This window comes from Danio rerio, chromosome 2 (genome assembly GCF_049306965.1).
Source record: "Danio rerio strain Tuebingen ecotype United States chromosome 2, GRCz12tu, whole genome shotgun sequence".
NCBI classification, from domain to species: Eukaryota; Metazoa; Chordata; class Actinopteri; order Cypriniformes; family Danionidae; genus Danio; species Danio rerio.
Genome location: NC_133177.1, coordinates 57864852 through 57881371, shown reverse-complemented (window position 1 = coordinate 57881371; position 16520 = coordinate 57864852). Strand labels below are relative to the sequence as shown.

The 16520-nt window shown below is 39.0% G+C and overlaps 1 protein-coding gene across 3 annotated transcripts in view; it reads left to right on the top strand.

Annotated features, from left to right (window-relative positions):
• The window catches only part of acss2l (acyl-CoA synthetase short chain family member 2 like), a 56307-nt gene extending 40892 nt beyond the window's left edge, over nucleotides 1-15415 (top strand). The window contains exons 9-16 of one of the 3 annotated variants that reach the window (XM_073918342.1): nucleotides 2113-2245; nucleotides 3881-3937; nucleotides 4032-4112; nucleotides 8220-8328; nucleotides 9350-9418; nucleotides 9636-9812; nucleotides 12188-12262; nucleotides 12342-15415. In XM_073918342.1, coding sequence (XP_073774443.1) covers nucleotides 2113-2245; nucleotides 3881-3937; nucleotides 4032-4112; nucleotides 8220-8328; nucleotides 9350-9418; nucleotides 9636-9812; nucleotides 12188-12262; nucleotides 12342-12469 — 829 coding nt within the window. In that variant the 3' untranslated portion in view covers nucleotides 12470-15415. 3 annotated transcript variants of the gene reach the window in all.
• Nucleotides 15416-16520: the final 1105 nt, after the last annotated feature.

Sequence of the window (16520 nt, the reverse complement as noted above, 5' to 3'; positions counted from 1 at the left end):
AAAGAAGGAATTAAATAAATAATAATAATAAAAAAGAGAGGGTGCATAATTATCTAAATTACATAGATAATTATATATACATATACATTATACATATTGTTCCAATTTTAGTTATTAACAAAATTATTTAATGCACTATCAGTACAGAAAATACATGTACATTTGAACAAAACAGATATTCTTTTATTCATTTTCTTTTCAGCTCAGTCCCTTTATATTAATCCGGGGTCGCCAAAGCAGAATGAATGGCCAACTTATCCAGCACATGTTTTACGCAGTAGATGCCCTTCCAGCTGCAGCCCATCTCTGGGAAACATCCATACACACTCATACACTACGGACAATTAAGCCAACCCAATTCACCTGTACCGCATGTCTTTGGACTTTGGGGGAAACCGGAGCACCCGGAGGAAACCCACGCGAACGCGGGGAGAACATGCAAACTCCACACAAAAACGCTAAATGACCCAGCCGAGGCTCAAACCAGCGACCTTCTTGCTGTGAGGCGACTGCACTTCCTACTGCGCCACTGCGTCGCCACAAAATGCATTTATTTATTAAAATAATATTTTAGTCACCAAACATCACTGGAAATTGAAAGATAATACAAATAAATTCATGCTCAATATTGCAAAAAATTGATTTTTGCTGTTTTTTATTTTTTTTAAATATTTTTCTCTAGCATATGGGTGTAATTTTTGGACCATTGTCTTACGTTATTTTGTTAGATTAGCTCCAGATTGGCGAGGCAGTGGCACAGTATGTAGTGCTGTCGCCTCACAGCAAGAAGGTCGCTTGGTCGCTGGTTCAATCCTCGGCTCAGTTGGCGTTTCTGTGTGGAGTTTGCATGTTCTCCCTGCCTTCACGGGGGTTTCCTCCGGTTGCTCCGGTTTCCCCCACAATCCAAAGACATGCTGCAGGTGAATTAGGTAGGGTAAATTGACCGTAGTGTATAAGTGTGTGTGTGAGTGTGTGTGTGGATGTTTCCCAGAGATGGGTTGCGGCTGGAAGGGCATCCGCTGCATTAAAACTTGCTGGATAAGTTGGCGGTTTATTCCGCTGTGGCGACCCCGGATTAATAAAGGGACTAAGCTGACAAGAAAATGAATTAATGATAGCTCCAGATTTGGCTTCAGTAGACTAAACTAATGAATATGCACAAATATAATAATGTAAAACTTCCTATTGAAAATATTAATTGAAAAAACAACTTAAATATACTTTTAGCTTTAACTATGTATATATATATGTATATATATTAGGGGTTCACAAAAATCACGGTTCGGTTCGATACGACGCAGTGGTGTCACGGTCGGTAAGTTTTCAATACAGCAAAAAAAAAAAAGAAAAAAGCCAGAGGATTTCTCTGATTTAATTTTTTAATGTATTAAAACTAACATCATAAAAGTATGATCCTGCTTTTTTTTTTTTTTACTTTAAACAGTGATAGAGCTATACTTCTAAGGTTTCGTCTTAGCAACAAATTAAACAAAACTTCTTTATACTTAAAACCAAAAAGCTGCTTATAAAAAATAAACGTAATATTGTAGCAGTTAAACAAATTAAAAGAAAAGAACAATCTAGTTTTTATATGGAACTCAGTTTCAGTCAATCTTTGATTGAAAGTATTTTTTATGTTCAGAAAATGTCCACCTTTTCTTCAGACAGCACAGATCTGCTTGATTTGACTGTCTCCTGCCATTTTATTTGTTCTGAAAGCAGGAATTATCAGAGTGAAATGGGCTTATGAAGGAATAATGTAACGGGGCTCTATTAAATGTAACATTTTCTTAAAACCCGACATTTCCACTACCGATTAAGGTCATATGCAGTCTATATGCAGTCATATGCTGACTGGAGTAGTGTTTGGAGATGGGCAGAGAAGCCAGCATGTTGCCTGTCACGTCATTTGGGATGTCTGAACAATTCGATTTGTAATGCGTACCTGATCCGAAAGTCTTGTACCGAACAGTATATATATACACAAATACACACACACACACACACACACACACACACACACACACACACACACACACACACACACACACACACACACACACACTATTAATGTTGTATTTTTACCAGTTGTTTGTCTTGGATGTGTCTCAGGTATGATCTGTCCAGCTTGCGTGTTTTGGGAACGGTTGGTGAACCCATTAACCCAGAGGCTTGGCTTTGGTATTATGATGTTGTGGGTCAGCAGCGCTGTCCGGTTATCGACACCTTCTGGCAAACAGAGACGGTAAAACATTCACTACAATCAAACAAACCCAGTTTCTTGAACCAAAGTTGCCTAAAACCTGCTTAAAGGCACAGATCACCCAAAAAAAGAAAATTCTGTCATTTTCAAACCTGATTGATTTCTTCTGTTGAACACAAAAGTAATATATTTTAAAGAATGTTGTTGTTGGTTTCCATTGACCTTAAAAGTACTTTTTCCCTACTATTATGTAAGGAATTGACTATCGCACTATTGAGTCTTTCTTTTCTTTTTTAAGACCTGTTTTAATCATTTGCATTCTTTGTTGTTTTTATTTCTTATACTTCTTTCTTTTATTCTTGTTTATGTAAAGCACTTTAAATTACCAGTGTGTCTTAAATGTGCCATATAATTTAATTATTATATTATTTAATTATAATATAAATTGCCTATTATTGAAAAAGACCAAAATAAGTTGTTCCAAACCCATATAGAAATCAGATGCATGGATATACATGCAAATTACATACTAGTTCATATTTGGATTTCACATATTTAAAATGTGTGCCATATATAGGCATGGAAATTTGTAAAAACAAAACAAAACTTTTTTTTCCCTGTTAAGCACAAAATATTTTATTTTGAGAAACATTTTAAGTATTTTGGTGCAGTAAACATGTCAGGATAAATAAATCAAATTAATCATTAACTTCTGCCGTCTTCATTTATTTATTAAAACACAGATTTCTTTATGATATCTTTTCTGCTCGAGATATTGTTGTAAACAAAACGTGAATATAAAATCGATCACATACCGAAGGAACGGTATTGCAGAAAATTATAGCAGTTTTAAAACCTTGACTTTTCCCATGCCTAGCCAAATATACTACATACATTTCAAAATATTTCACTTTTTTTTTCAGCCATTAGAATTACAAATAGTACGTATATAAAAAATGATATCTAACATATTTAAACATATGTACATATTTGCAGTCCCAATGGTTGAAACTGGCCACTTTTGCAACATTTTGAAATATGACATACATTTTTATATGTGAAATCCAAATATAAATATGAATACCATATACAGTTGTCAAAATTATTGGTCCTCCTGTTAATTTCTTTTCAGATATTTCCCAAACGATGATTAGCAGAGCAAGAAATTTCTCACAGTACTTCCTATAATATTTTTTCTTTTAGAGAAAGTCTTATTTGTTTTATTTCAGCAGGAATAAAAGTAGTTTGTAAATTTTTAAAGAACATTTTAAAGTCAATATTATAAGCCCTCTTAGGCAATTTTTTTTTTCAATTGTCTACAAAACAAACCACTCATATACAATGATTACCCTTATTACCCTAACTTGCCCAATTAACCTAGTTAAGCCTTTAAATGTAGCTTTAGGCTGAATACTAGTATCTTAAAAAATCTAGTCAAATATTATTTACTGTCATCATGACAAAAATAAAATCCGTTATTACAAATGAGTTATTAAAACTGTCATGTTTAGAAATGTGTAAAAAAAAAAAACTTCTTTCCATTAAACACACTTCAACTGCATGCAACTTGCATATTTTTCGGGTGCATCAGATTTCAACATGGGTTGGATTTGCAACAGAAATACAATGAAAGACCCCGGTGGTCAACTTAATTAATAATAGACGTGTGTTTGTCAGGGTGGTCATGTTCTGACTCCTCTACCAGCTGCTACACCACTAAAACCTGGATCTGCTGTGAGTCTCCTTACAATAATCTTCACTTATTACATATTTTACGATCATCTTGATGATTCTGTTAAACAGATATAAACATAACATCTCCTTGCAGACGTGCCCATTTTTTGGAGTCCAGCCTGCCATCCTCAATGAACACGGAGAAGAATTAGAGGGCGAAGCGGAGGGATACTTGGTGAGAGATTGATTCATAAAAAAAATTTAAAAATTAGATGGTCACACTTTACAATAAGGTTCATTAGTTAATGTTAATTAATGCATTTACTACCATGAACAAACAATGAACAATTCATTTAATACAGTATTTATTCATGTTAGTAAATGTTAGTTAATGACAAAACAGTTGTTCATTGTTAGTTCGTTAACTCATGGTGCATTAACTAATGTTAACAAGCATGGACTGGGATGTTATTAATGCATTAGTAAATGTTCAATTATGATTAAAAATTGCTGTACACGTGTAGTTCATGATTAGTTCATGTTAGTAAATGCATTACCTTATGAACCTTATTGTAAAGTGTTACCAATTAAATAAGTTAAAGCTACAGTAGGTCAGTTTCTCCACTAGAGGGCGTCTATTCATAAAGACATATTTTGATGACTGTGACTGAAGGTGCGTCCCAAATCACATACTTATGCACTATTCCATGCCATTTTGTAGTATAAATAGTGCGTAAATAGTGTAAGTAGTGCGTTCACACTGAAAACTTAAAAAAAATAATGAGTGCACTTTAATTACCAGGATGATGCACTCAATCAACCGGCACAATGAAGTGTGGAATGATGGACACTTCACGCATTTAACGACCGCAGTTTTGCTCACATAGCGGAAGGAGCGGAGCTATCGGGCGCACATGTTGGATAGCTTAATTTATTTTGGATTGTGAAAGCGAAATTCTCCTATCAGAGTGATTATAGTGCTTCCCGATGGTGAATGCGGTTAGACTCACGGCAGGTATTATTTGGTACTATTTGGTTTATTTATTTTACTTATGTTGGCAACCGTCAAACGCCGTCAGTGAAACGGGTTGAATTTCCGCTTAGTAAAAAAACATTAGTGCTCCATTTGGGACAACACTACATACATACACTATGCTGTTGAGTGTGTAAGTGCACAAGAACATAGTGCATGAGTGCATAGTGTGCCATTTGGGATGCAGTGTGAGTGTGAAATCATGGGAGTTGTGGTTTTCATTATGTCCAACTAAACCTGCTCACCTAATGTTTACACTCGTAATATTTATATTATTAGCTAATTAATATCCACCTCATGTGGAACTCTGAATCTGCGTCTCATTTCAGAGTCTGCCACTGTCCACCAGAGGTCGCATTTCGTTCACATGCTTTGAGAGCCTTCCTGACTAAATGAATGAATACAATGTTTTCCACCAAGGCACAGGGGCGCCCCCCTGGGTAAACTCTGGCCACCCCTGTGGCCACCCCAATATGATTTTGCTGTTGATATTATTAACTTAAATGTACTTGTGTAAATTCCCAATGTTTCTATAGATAAATAAATAACATGCAGTTATTGTTTGTGCCACTAACGTAGCTGATACACTGTCCCTCTCTTCCCCAGTGGCGGACTTGGGCAATATGCCAAATGCCAGGGCGGCGTCGCAAGTATCTTGTTGGGGGCGGCACGCGGAGATGGTGCAGCAAAAACATCCCCTAGTAAAAGCATTGGTATACCATTTACTTTATGCACGTGAGTTAACTTAGAGTGGCAATCCCAGAATAAAGACATTAAGGGCCGTTCACATCTTTTGCACGCGTTCTCTATGTGCAACCGAAACAACGCTGGTGAAAGCAAACTGACACGTGCGCGCAGAAAACCATTTCCGTGTGGCTCACGCACTCGTGTGTAAATCCCAGTTGTTTACGTGCACGCTGATAAAAAACGCGCGGCTCATGCGCCGTGAAACCGGAGTAAGCCTTTTGTGAAGGGGTGTCAGGTGTTTAGATTTGAAAGTCGACAAAACTAAAGTTTATATAATATGATGATGATACTTTCACCAAGCCCACCAAGACTTCATAACATTATTTCTCGGCCATAATCCGGGTCTAAGACCACAGATAATACAAAAAACACATATTTTTGTATTCTATAGAATTGTCATAACTAATATTCATGCAAAAGGTTCCCTAAGTGATCTTAGCATATCACTCTGTTACATTGTTTTCCAGTAACATTTAGGATCGATGTCTGTTATTTATTTAGAATAATAAGTGTGTAATAATAGTAACATTAATTGTATAGAATAAATATAAGTTAATTTTTATATTTATTGAAAAATATTTGTAACTATTTAAGGAGGGTGGGTACATGGGGTGGTTCGCCCAGTGTGTCATCTAAACTAGAACCACCACTGCCCTCCCTGATCGTCGTTGACAACACACACACACCTTCAATAGACAGTAATGGCTATGTAATATTTACCTTAAAGTACATCAATAGAAGAAGCTGCATTAATAAAGTGGCTCAAAAAAAGGATATAGATAAATTATATTATTAGGGTCTGTATAGTGAGTGTGTGTGTGTGTATTAATGCCTTTTGTTCAATTTGTTCACTTGTTTGTTTTATTATTTAACTCATTAATCTCAATTAATTTTAGACATGGCATATACTGTATGCTGTACAATAAATGTATGTGAAAAACAACTGAAAAGTCATTTCTATATATGAGAAGTGTTTTTAAACTAAATATTGTTTTTTATTTGGTTTGCACATGTACTTGCTGAATTATTTCAAGGAATAAATTGTGATATTGTAAGACTAATTAATTAAATGAATTAAAATCACATTAATTAATTTACCAGAAATAAAAATATAACATTACACTGAATTCATTTTTTTTAGTGTGCCACCCCAAGATTTGGTGTGGCCTCTTCTGGCCACCCCTATGAAAATTTTCTGGGGGCGCCACTGCCAAAGCAACCCAGGGTGCTGAAATTTAATTGGCTAAAATCTAAAATGACATTGTGCGGGTTAAACATAGACAACCAAAGCAAAAACAGACGTTCCGGCACGCAATGCACATCTTCACAGCAGAATATCTGACTTCATCATTGTTTTTCAGATCAACAAGAATGTTTCGCTTAGCATGTTTCTGAAATGTCTGCAAACATATTATGGTATTTTTATGCTTTAGAAGAGTCAGAAACTTACATGCAGCACCTTTAGACTCGCTGCTGTTTTCTAGAAAAACCTAACTGAAAGCCAAGGCTGTGTCACTTGCAAATTTTATTAACATTTAGTTCAATTTAAATTCAGTGAACATGTCAAACCACTGATGAATGACTACAGATTTTAGACTAAGATTATAAGAATCTTTGGTATCACTTTATATTGATGGTGCTTTTAAAGCATTTTGTTGAATTTTAGTTACATTGCATCTACATGGCAACTAATTCTCATTAGATTATAATTAGACTGTTGGGGTTAGGGTTAGTGTAAATTGACATGTGCAGCATTTCTATTATGCCGAGTTCAGACTGCAGGATTTTCAAAGTAGTCATGTCAGAGATGTTGTCACACTGCATGACTATCTGGGCTAGCGTTTCGTCGCTGCTTTGTTTACACTGCAAGATGGATCGGCGACAGGGACTTTCTCATTGCACGACTTTACTATAGGAAGAATCGCCGACAAGTTCGTCCAAACTCTGTCTCACAGCTTAAAACACGTAGTATATGTTTTGTTATTAACTACATAATGAGAAAGACGCCTTTAATGGGGTAGAACATGTTCCAGATATTTAGCATATTTAGCATGCCAAATATCTCACAGGCATCGGCGACTCATCGGCGATTCTCTCAGATCGCGTCTTTGAAAGTTCATACTGTGTGATTGTCACTCACGTGCACTAGCACCGATTTGCCTCTGATTTCAGGCTTTTGTCGGCGATTTCTCAAAACCTGTCGGCGAGCCAAAATCGGGGCTAAAATCACGCAGTCTGAACTAGGCATTAATCAGTTAAATGTCTGTTGAAGGAGCATATCAACAGATATTGATCAGACGGCCTACTAATACTGAAATGATTAATGATGAATGATGAAATGATGAATTAATTGGCATGTACTTGCAATGCAACTTTTAAAATGTGCAATAGTGACCATCAAAAATAAAGTCTTACTGAATCTTTTAATATTTACGTATTTTTTGTATTCTCAGATGAGCAAATCTTGGTCAGAATCGCAGTGTTTGCTGGGCTTTATTCAGACATGTAATGCTAAAGATGCATTCTAATCTGATGAAATATTACCTGTTGTTGTGGTCTCAGGTTTTCCGGAAGCCCTGGCCGGGAATCATGAGGGGTGTTTTTGGCAATCAGGAGCGATTCGAGAGCACGTACTTCAGAAAATTCCCAGGATTCTACGTGACAGGAGACGGTAACGCACAACAACAGTGGCTGATTTGATACATTCATTCATTCATTTTCTTTTCGGCTTAGTCTCTTTATTAATCTGGGGTCGCCACAGTGGAATGAACTGCCAAGTTTTCCAGCATATGTTTTTCCCCAGTGGGTGCCCTTCCAGCTGCAACCCATCTCTGGGAAACATCCACACACAGCCATCCACAAACACATTATGGACAATTTAGCCTACCCAATTCACCTGTACCGCATGTCTTTGGACTGTGGGGGAAACCGGAGCACCCAGAGGAAACCCACGTGAACGCAGGGAGAACATACAAACTCCACACAGAAATGCCAACTGACCCAACCGAGGCTCAAACCAATGACCTTCTTGCTTTCAGGCAACAGCACTACCTACTGCGCCACTGCGTCATCCCTGATTTGATACATTTACAAACAATTTAAACTTTTTGTCACTCAAATTAGCATAAGGTGCATTTTTTTTCTGAAACAAAATGTTTTGAAAATTCTAATTTCAATTTATTTATTTAAAAAAAATGTATAAGTTGAAATAAATAGCCACACATGTTCATTCTGCAAAGTAATAAAAAAAATAAATAAAATTCCGCCTTAAAATGTATTCACACAGCACGGTGGCTCAGTGGTTAACACTGCCGCCTCAAAGCAAAAAGGTTGCTGGTTCGAATCCTGACTTGGTCACTTGTCATTTCTGTGTGGAGTTTGCATGTTCTCCCCGTGTTGGTGTAGGTTTCCCCTGGCTGCTCCGGTTTTCCCCACATTCAAAACACATGCGCTATAGGATAAACTAAATTGGCTGTAGTGTATCTGTAGTTACCTCTGAAATAGAGACTAAGCTGAAGGTAAATGAATGAATGAAAAGTATTCTTTAAATATAAAAAAAACTGTAAAAAAAAGTCTAATAACTTTTATGGATTAAAAAGAAAAAATGTTTTTCTCATGTCAATGAAATAGGTTATCAGAACAAAGGGATTAAGATTTGCTCATGCAAATGTACTGTCTCTGTGTGTCTTCAGGCTGCAGGCGGGACAAGGATGGATATTACTGGATCACCGGCCGGATCGATGACATGCTGAATGTTTCTGGTGAGAGACTCCTTAAATGACTCCTGCTTCACTGCTGCCACCTGCTGGACAGATCACACATTATCACATATCACACACCTGGCGGTTCATTCCGCTGTGGAGACGCCTGATAAATAAGGGACTAAGCTGAGGGAAAATTAATAAATGAATTTATTTAAAAATAAAATCATACTGACTAGTAGTGTGTGTGTGTGTGTGTGTGTGTGTGTTTTCTCAGGTCATTTGCTGAGCACAGCAGAGGTGGAGTCTGCTCTGTCTGAACACCCATCGGTGGCTGAAGCTGCAGTGGTCAGTCGTCCTCATGCAGTGAAAGGAGAGTGTCTGTACTGCTTTATCACTCTGAAAGACCAGCAAGAGTTCAACCGCACGCTGATGGATGAACTCAAGAGGAAAGGTCAGACCATCATACTAAATACTAAAAAAATATATATACAGAGCTCAACTATTATAATTATTAATAAACTAAATATAACTATATTATTGGCACTCTTAAATATGAGCAAAGAAGACTGTAACTAAAATTCTTTATAGGGCTGTTGAATGCTTGTTTCTGATTGGCTGAAGGACATTCTAATGCACGGTTATTTTTATATAAACTTTAACATTAGGCAAGTCGTTGGACAACAGCAGTTTGTTCTGTAGACAATAAAAAAAATCATAATAATACTGACCCTTACACGGATGTTTTATTCCAGCCAAACTATAAGAAATGAGACTTAATTCAAGAGGAACATACACTCACTGGCCTTTTTATTAGGCACAACTGTCCAACTGCTCATTAATGCAAATTTCTAATCAGCCAATCACATGGCAGCAACAATGTGTAGACATGATCAGGACGATCCGCTGCAGTTCAAACCGAGCATCAGAATGGGGAAGAAAGGGGATTTAAGTGACTTTAACGCGGCATGGTTGTTGGTGCCAGACGGGATGATCTAAGTTTACAGAAACTGTTGATCTACTGGGATTTTCACGCACAACCATCTCTAGGGTTTACAGAGAATGGTCTGAAAAAGAGGAAAAATGCAGTCAGCGGCAATTCTGTGGGTGCAAATGCCTTGTTGATGCTAGAGGTCAGAGGAGAATGGCCAGACTGGCTCCAGCTGATAGAAAGGCAACAGTAACTCTTATAAGCACTCGCTACATCTGAGGTCTGCAGAAGAGCATCTCTGAACACACAACACGTCCAACCTTGAGGCAGATGGGCTACAGCAGCAGAAGACCACACCGGGGGCCACTCCTGTCAGCTAACAACAGGAAACTGAGGCTACAATTCACACAGACTCACCAAAACTGGACAATAGAAGATTAGATAAATGTTGCCTGGTCTGATGAGTCTCTATTTCAGCTGCAACATTCAGATGGTAGGGTCAGAATTTGGCATAAATAACATGAAAGCATGGATCCATCCTGCCTTGCATCAACGGTTCAGGCTGGTGGTGGTGGTGTAATGGTGTGGGGGAGATTTTCTTGGGACACTTTGGGCCCATTAGTACCAACTGAGCATCATGCAAACACCACAGCCCACCGGAGTATTGCTGCTGACCATGTCCATCCCTTTATAACCACAGTGTACACATCTTCTGATGGCTACTTCCAGCAGGATAACGCGCCATGTCAGAAAGCGTGAATCATCTCAGACTGGTTTCTTGAACATGACAATAAGTTCACTGTACTCAAATGGCCCCCACAATCACCAGATCTCAATCCAATAGAGCACCTTTGATATGTGATGGAACGAGAGATTTGCATCATGGATGTGCAGCCGACAAATCTGCAGCAACTGTGTGATGCTATCATGTCAACATGGAGCAAAATCTCTGAGGAATATTTCCAGTACCTTGTTGAATCTATGCCACAGAGGATTGAGGCGGTTCTAAAGGCAAAAGGGGGTCCCAGCCCGGCACTAATAAGGTGTACCTAATAAAATTGTTGGTGATATAGGAAATACTGAGAATATGTCCATGCTCTGTAAAAACAGCACTTCACAGCAGGGCTAACAAATTTTGCCTTTGTCTCTATATATATTATGCGCAAAAGGTTAAACCAGGGGTCACCAACATGGTAGCCCGCCAGGTTCACATGAGTTGCCCGCGGGCCTGTTCTAAAAATAGCTCACCATAGCACCACATATGAGTAAGCTGCATCTAATATTTTTATAGGTATTCTTTTTTAATCAGACTTGCATTGGTGTAAATTTGAAAATTACTATGTTATATATATATATATATATATATATATATATATATATATATATATATATATATATATATATATATATATATATATATATATATATATATATAAAAAAAACCTTAAAAACCATGTCAGCCAAATAAAGTGTTGCATATTGATATTTATCTAACTTGTTAAATCATTGTTGACAACTACTGTTAGGAATCATCAACATGATCAATGTCTTCACATAGATGAATATTATAAATTATTAATAATAACATATAATTAAAAGTACATTAGGAAAAATGTTTTATTTAATAACTGGTAGCCCTTCACACTAATCGCTACCCAAGAAGTAGCTCTCAGTTTCCAAAAGGTTGGTGACCCTTGGGTTAAACAATAAAGACATTTTTCCCAGCATTCCTTCCCACATTTACCAAAGGTGCCAATATTAGTGGACTTTACTGAATACTATTTAGTTCCCCATTTATGAATTTACACTTTTATCCAAATCACCGTACAAAAGAGCACCAAAAGCAATGCATACTCACTAAAACAGTTCTTTTCTGCACGGGTTGTTTGGTCATTTAGTGAGAGAGAAGATTGGACCAATCGCCACCCCAGATTTTATCCAGAACGCTCCAGGGCTTCCCAAAACCCGTTCAGGTACTGAGACCTTCAGTTTTTAGATTTCATAATTCATCCATGCATTTTAAACTCATGCTTTTATTTGCCCATGCGGCAGGGAAGATCATGCGACGAGTTCTACGACAGATCGCTCGCAATGAAAAGGAGCTGGGTGACCTGTCTACACTGGCGGACCCTAAAGTTGTGGAGGTGCTGTTCAGCCAGAGATGTGAAGCAGCGGCATGAAGACCGCTTCATCATGCTTCTGTTAAAGACTTTGGGTTTAACACATATTAAAAATCTGATATGCATGCATATATTGCCATATATCAGATTTCAATATGGGTAAATTGAGGTTTAACACAAAATTCAGGTAAAGCAAGAAATAAATATAAAAATTGCAAAATCTAACAACGAATAGCTGTTATGATAGTATATTCACTGAATTTCCCCATTCTATGTAAATGATAAATTATGTAAATTTTTTGTGTGTGATTGGTGCACCTTTTTAAAAAAACGTCAAAAACTGCATCAAACATGCAAATTGATTTGATGTTCATTTGATGTCCACACACTGATGCTCTTTTAACTATCAATATAATGACACAAAAAGAATTTTAATATAAGAAAAGTTTTATTTGTGCCAAGAGCCAGTTTCTGTGTCAGACGATCAGGTTGTTGTGTTCCAAACCTTTGATCACCATCTGGATAGTCCCATGTCACTCCTTCGGGCTAGAATAAAACCCGACCACTAGGCGCTCACATACGAGCCCCAACCCCAGGCTTGGCTCCAGGCTGGAGCCCTGGCTGTGCTATACCGGGCGATGTCACGATCCTTGATCTTTTTGCGATCATGAAGGGTTTTTAAACCACACTGAGGGCCTACTCATGCTATGCCATTCGTACCGTGCCAAGGCCCGTTTCCCGTATCGTTTGAGCAGTGTGAGTGCGCTGAATCGGGCTCAAGCACGGTTCACTTGGCCGGCCCTGGCCCGGTTGCTTGAGCGCGGTTCACTTGGGCTTTGGTGCGGTACGCTTGTGTGTGAGTGCAAAACGCGCCAAAGCCTGAAACTGAAAGCGAGACGTGACTTTTAAGGGACTGTTTCATATGGATTTATTAATCATTCTTACTGTTCAATGAACGCAAACTGCCGTAGTTTATTAAAGACGCAAATCCCTCACTGCACGACAGCTGCGCGCCTTCAGCAGACCTCCTTATTTCTGCAGCACGAGAGCTTTATGATTGTTTGAGCGCTAAAAGTGGCGGATCATTTCATCGAAATATCTGACTGCGTGTCACCGCATCCCTAAGGACTGTTTGGCGAAATATTTGACGCCATATCAAACGACTGAAACGATTTAACTAGAGAAATATCCTCTACTCTACGATTCTCTACTGAACAGCGCAGTATCGATGACGTAAGCGTGCCCAGGCTTGATTGTGGTGTGAGTGCGGGCCGTCGGGGGAGACGGGAGGGGGGACAAGTGTGCTTTGGCCCGGTTCGAGGCAACTGCATAGTGTGAGTACGCCCTTAGGTTGCTTTCACACCTAGACTTTTGTTTTGTAACCTGTCTCGTTTGCCCAGTTAGCGCGGTTTGTTTGGCATTTGCGAATCCAGCAATCGCGCTCGGATCCGCAACAAATCAATTTGTCCGAGATCCCCTGAATGAGGATGTCTCGGCTCAATTGAAACAAACTCTGGAGCTAATCAATTGTAGTGAGAAAGCAATACGATCCGAGCTTGGCTTTGTCACAGTGTTTTATGGATATGTAATTGGCATACGGCTATATAAAGAGAGAATTATGAGTAGGGTGGGAGGTCATCTCAGACATCCCAAGTCTCCCAGAAGTTTCAGGAGTCTCCAGCAAATGCACAGAGACTCCTGAATGCCCGCAAACGAGTGATCATCCCCCGGTAATTGTGCGTCTTCCTCCCGGTCCTCAAATACGTTGCTCACCCTTCTCACCGCTCCCCACCGCATCCCTGCTCGCTCTTCAGACTCGTCGCATGCACCCTGTCAAACACCACCAAACCACCCCCCCCCCCCCCCTTTCAGCTGAGTTGGACTCTGCAAAATAAACTGTGAAAATCTGACCAATGTGAGGAGAGTTTACTCACACGTGACTTGTTTTAGCTATTTTGGTCTGTTTAGAAACTTTGCCGTGTGAGAGCGAACCACACCAAGAACAAAGAGCAACAATTTCAATCGCTGTTTCGGAACAACTGAAACGATTCACAGGTGTGAAAGCACCCTTAGTCTAACCTGTCACCTAAGACCTTGTTACCTTAGGAGACCCTACCAGGGGCATTAGGGGCAAAGCTCTCGATTAACCGGTCAATCTACACTCATACTCTCACCTATGCTCATCAGCTTTGGGTCATGACCGAAAGGACAAGATCTCGGATACAAGCGGCCGAAATGAGTTTACTTCGCAGGGTGGCAGGGCGCACTCTTAGAGATAGCGTAAGGAGCTCTGTCATGTGGGAGGAGCTCGTAGTAGATCTGCTGCTCCTCCACATTGAGAGAAGTCAGCTGTGGTGGCTCTGGCATCTGTTTCAGATGCCTCCTGGACGCCTACTTAGGGAGGAGTTCCAGGCATGTCCCACTGGTAGGAGGCCTCAGGGAAGACCCAAGACGCACAGAAGGGACTGTCTCTCAGCTGGCCTGGAAACACCTCAGGGCCCCTCTGGAGTAGCTGGAGGAAGTGTCTAGGGAGAGGGAAGTCTGGGGTTCTCTCGCGATTCTTTCAGTCATTTATTAATGACTGAATGAATTAAAAGTTTTATTCATCTGGAATCTTTAATTACAAATTGACACTAGATTTCGTATCGCTACAATACATGTAAAACAACAAAACAATCAAATTAAAATGTTCTTATAAAAAACCTATCAAATATTGATTAAATGTCAGTCCTATAGTTGATTTTAAATGTGTTTTTTATACTAATATTCTGTTGTGTTAACATCAAGGTGGTCAACTGACGTCAAATCGATTTGCATTTCATATGATTTTTTATGTCAATTTGACATCAAGGTGCTCACTGATACGTTTAGCAGTAACATTAAGAAGAATTTGTTAGAAATCGGAGTCATTTCACATCACTTAACAAGGATATAGTACACGAGGGGAATGCAAAAGCACTTTATCAATTTATTTCAGGAGAAATAAAGAGGTCAGTCATTCAGGAATTTTAGCTTTGGAGTCCTCTGCCGGAGTTGATTGCAACTAGTCCTGCTGAGGTTATGTTTATTTTCGGTTTGTCTTTTCTCAATTATTTTTACTACAGTCTTTCTTCAGTCACTTTGATCCATTTTTCATATCAGAATTGAAATTCTTAAAACTCCATGTTTAATCTTCAGATCATTGTGTCACTAGTGCACATCAGAAAAGCAGTTTGTCATTCCTTTGAACAAGTTGCAAATGCTTTTGCGCATGCATGCAAATGGTAGTGTAATTCTCTGATGTTTCCTACATTATCAATTGCTGATGTCATGTTGATCAAAATATGGCGAGGCAGTGGCGCAGTAGGTAGTGCTGTCGCCTCACAGCAAGAAGGTCACTGGTTCGAACCTCGGCTCAATTGGCGTTTCTGTGTGAAGTTTGCATGTTCTCCCTGCCTTCGCGTGGGTTTCCTCCGGGTGCTCCGGTTTCCCCCACAGTCCAAAGACATGCGGTACAGGTGAATTGGGTAGGCTCAATTGTCCTTAGTGTATGAGTGTGTGTGTGGATGTTTTCAAGAGATGGGTTGCAGCTCGAAGGGCATCTGCTGCGTAAAAACTTGCTGGATAAGATGGCGGTTCATTCCGCTGTGGCGACCCTGGATTAATAAAGGGACTAAGCCGACAAGAAAATGAATGAATGAATGAATGAATGAATGTTGATCAAAATTTATTATTTTGGTCTCTGTCTGAATAGTCTCACCCCCAAAACAATTAATCCTTTGTTCATGGCATAAGTCTTTAATGCAAAATGGCTGAAAAAGTTCATTCATTCTCGTCAGCTTAGTCCCTTTATTAATTTGGGGTCGCCACAGTGGAATGAACCGCCAACTTATCCAGCAAGTTTTTATGCAGCGGATGGCCTTCCAGCCGCACCCCATCTCTGGGAACCATACACACACACACTCATACACTACGGACAATTTAGCCCACACAATTCACCTGTACCGCATGTCTTTGGACTGTAGGGAAAACCGAAGCACCCAGAGGAAACCCACGCGGATGCAGGGAGAACATGCAAACTTGCTGAACAAGTTGTCATAATGATTTTTTTTATGCATTTCCATTAGAGCTT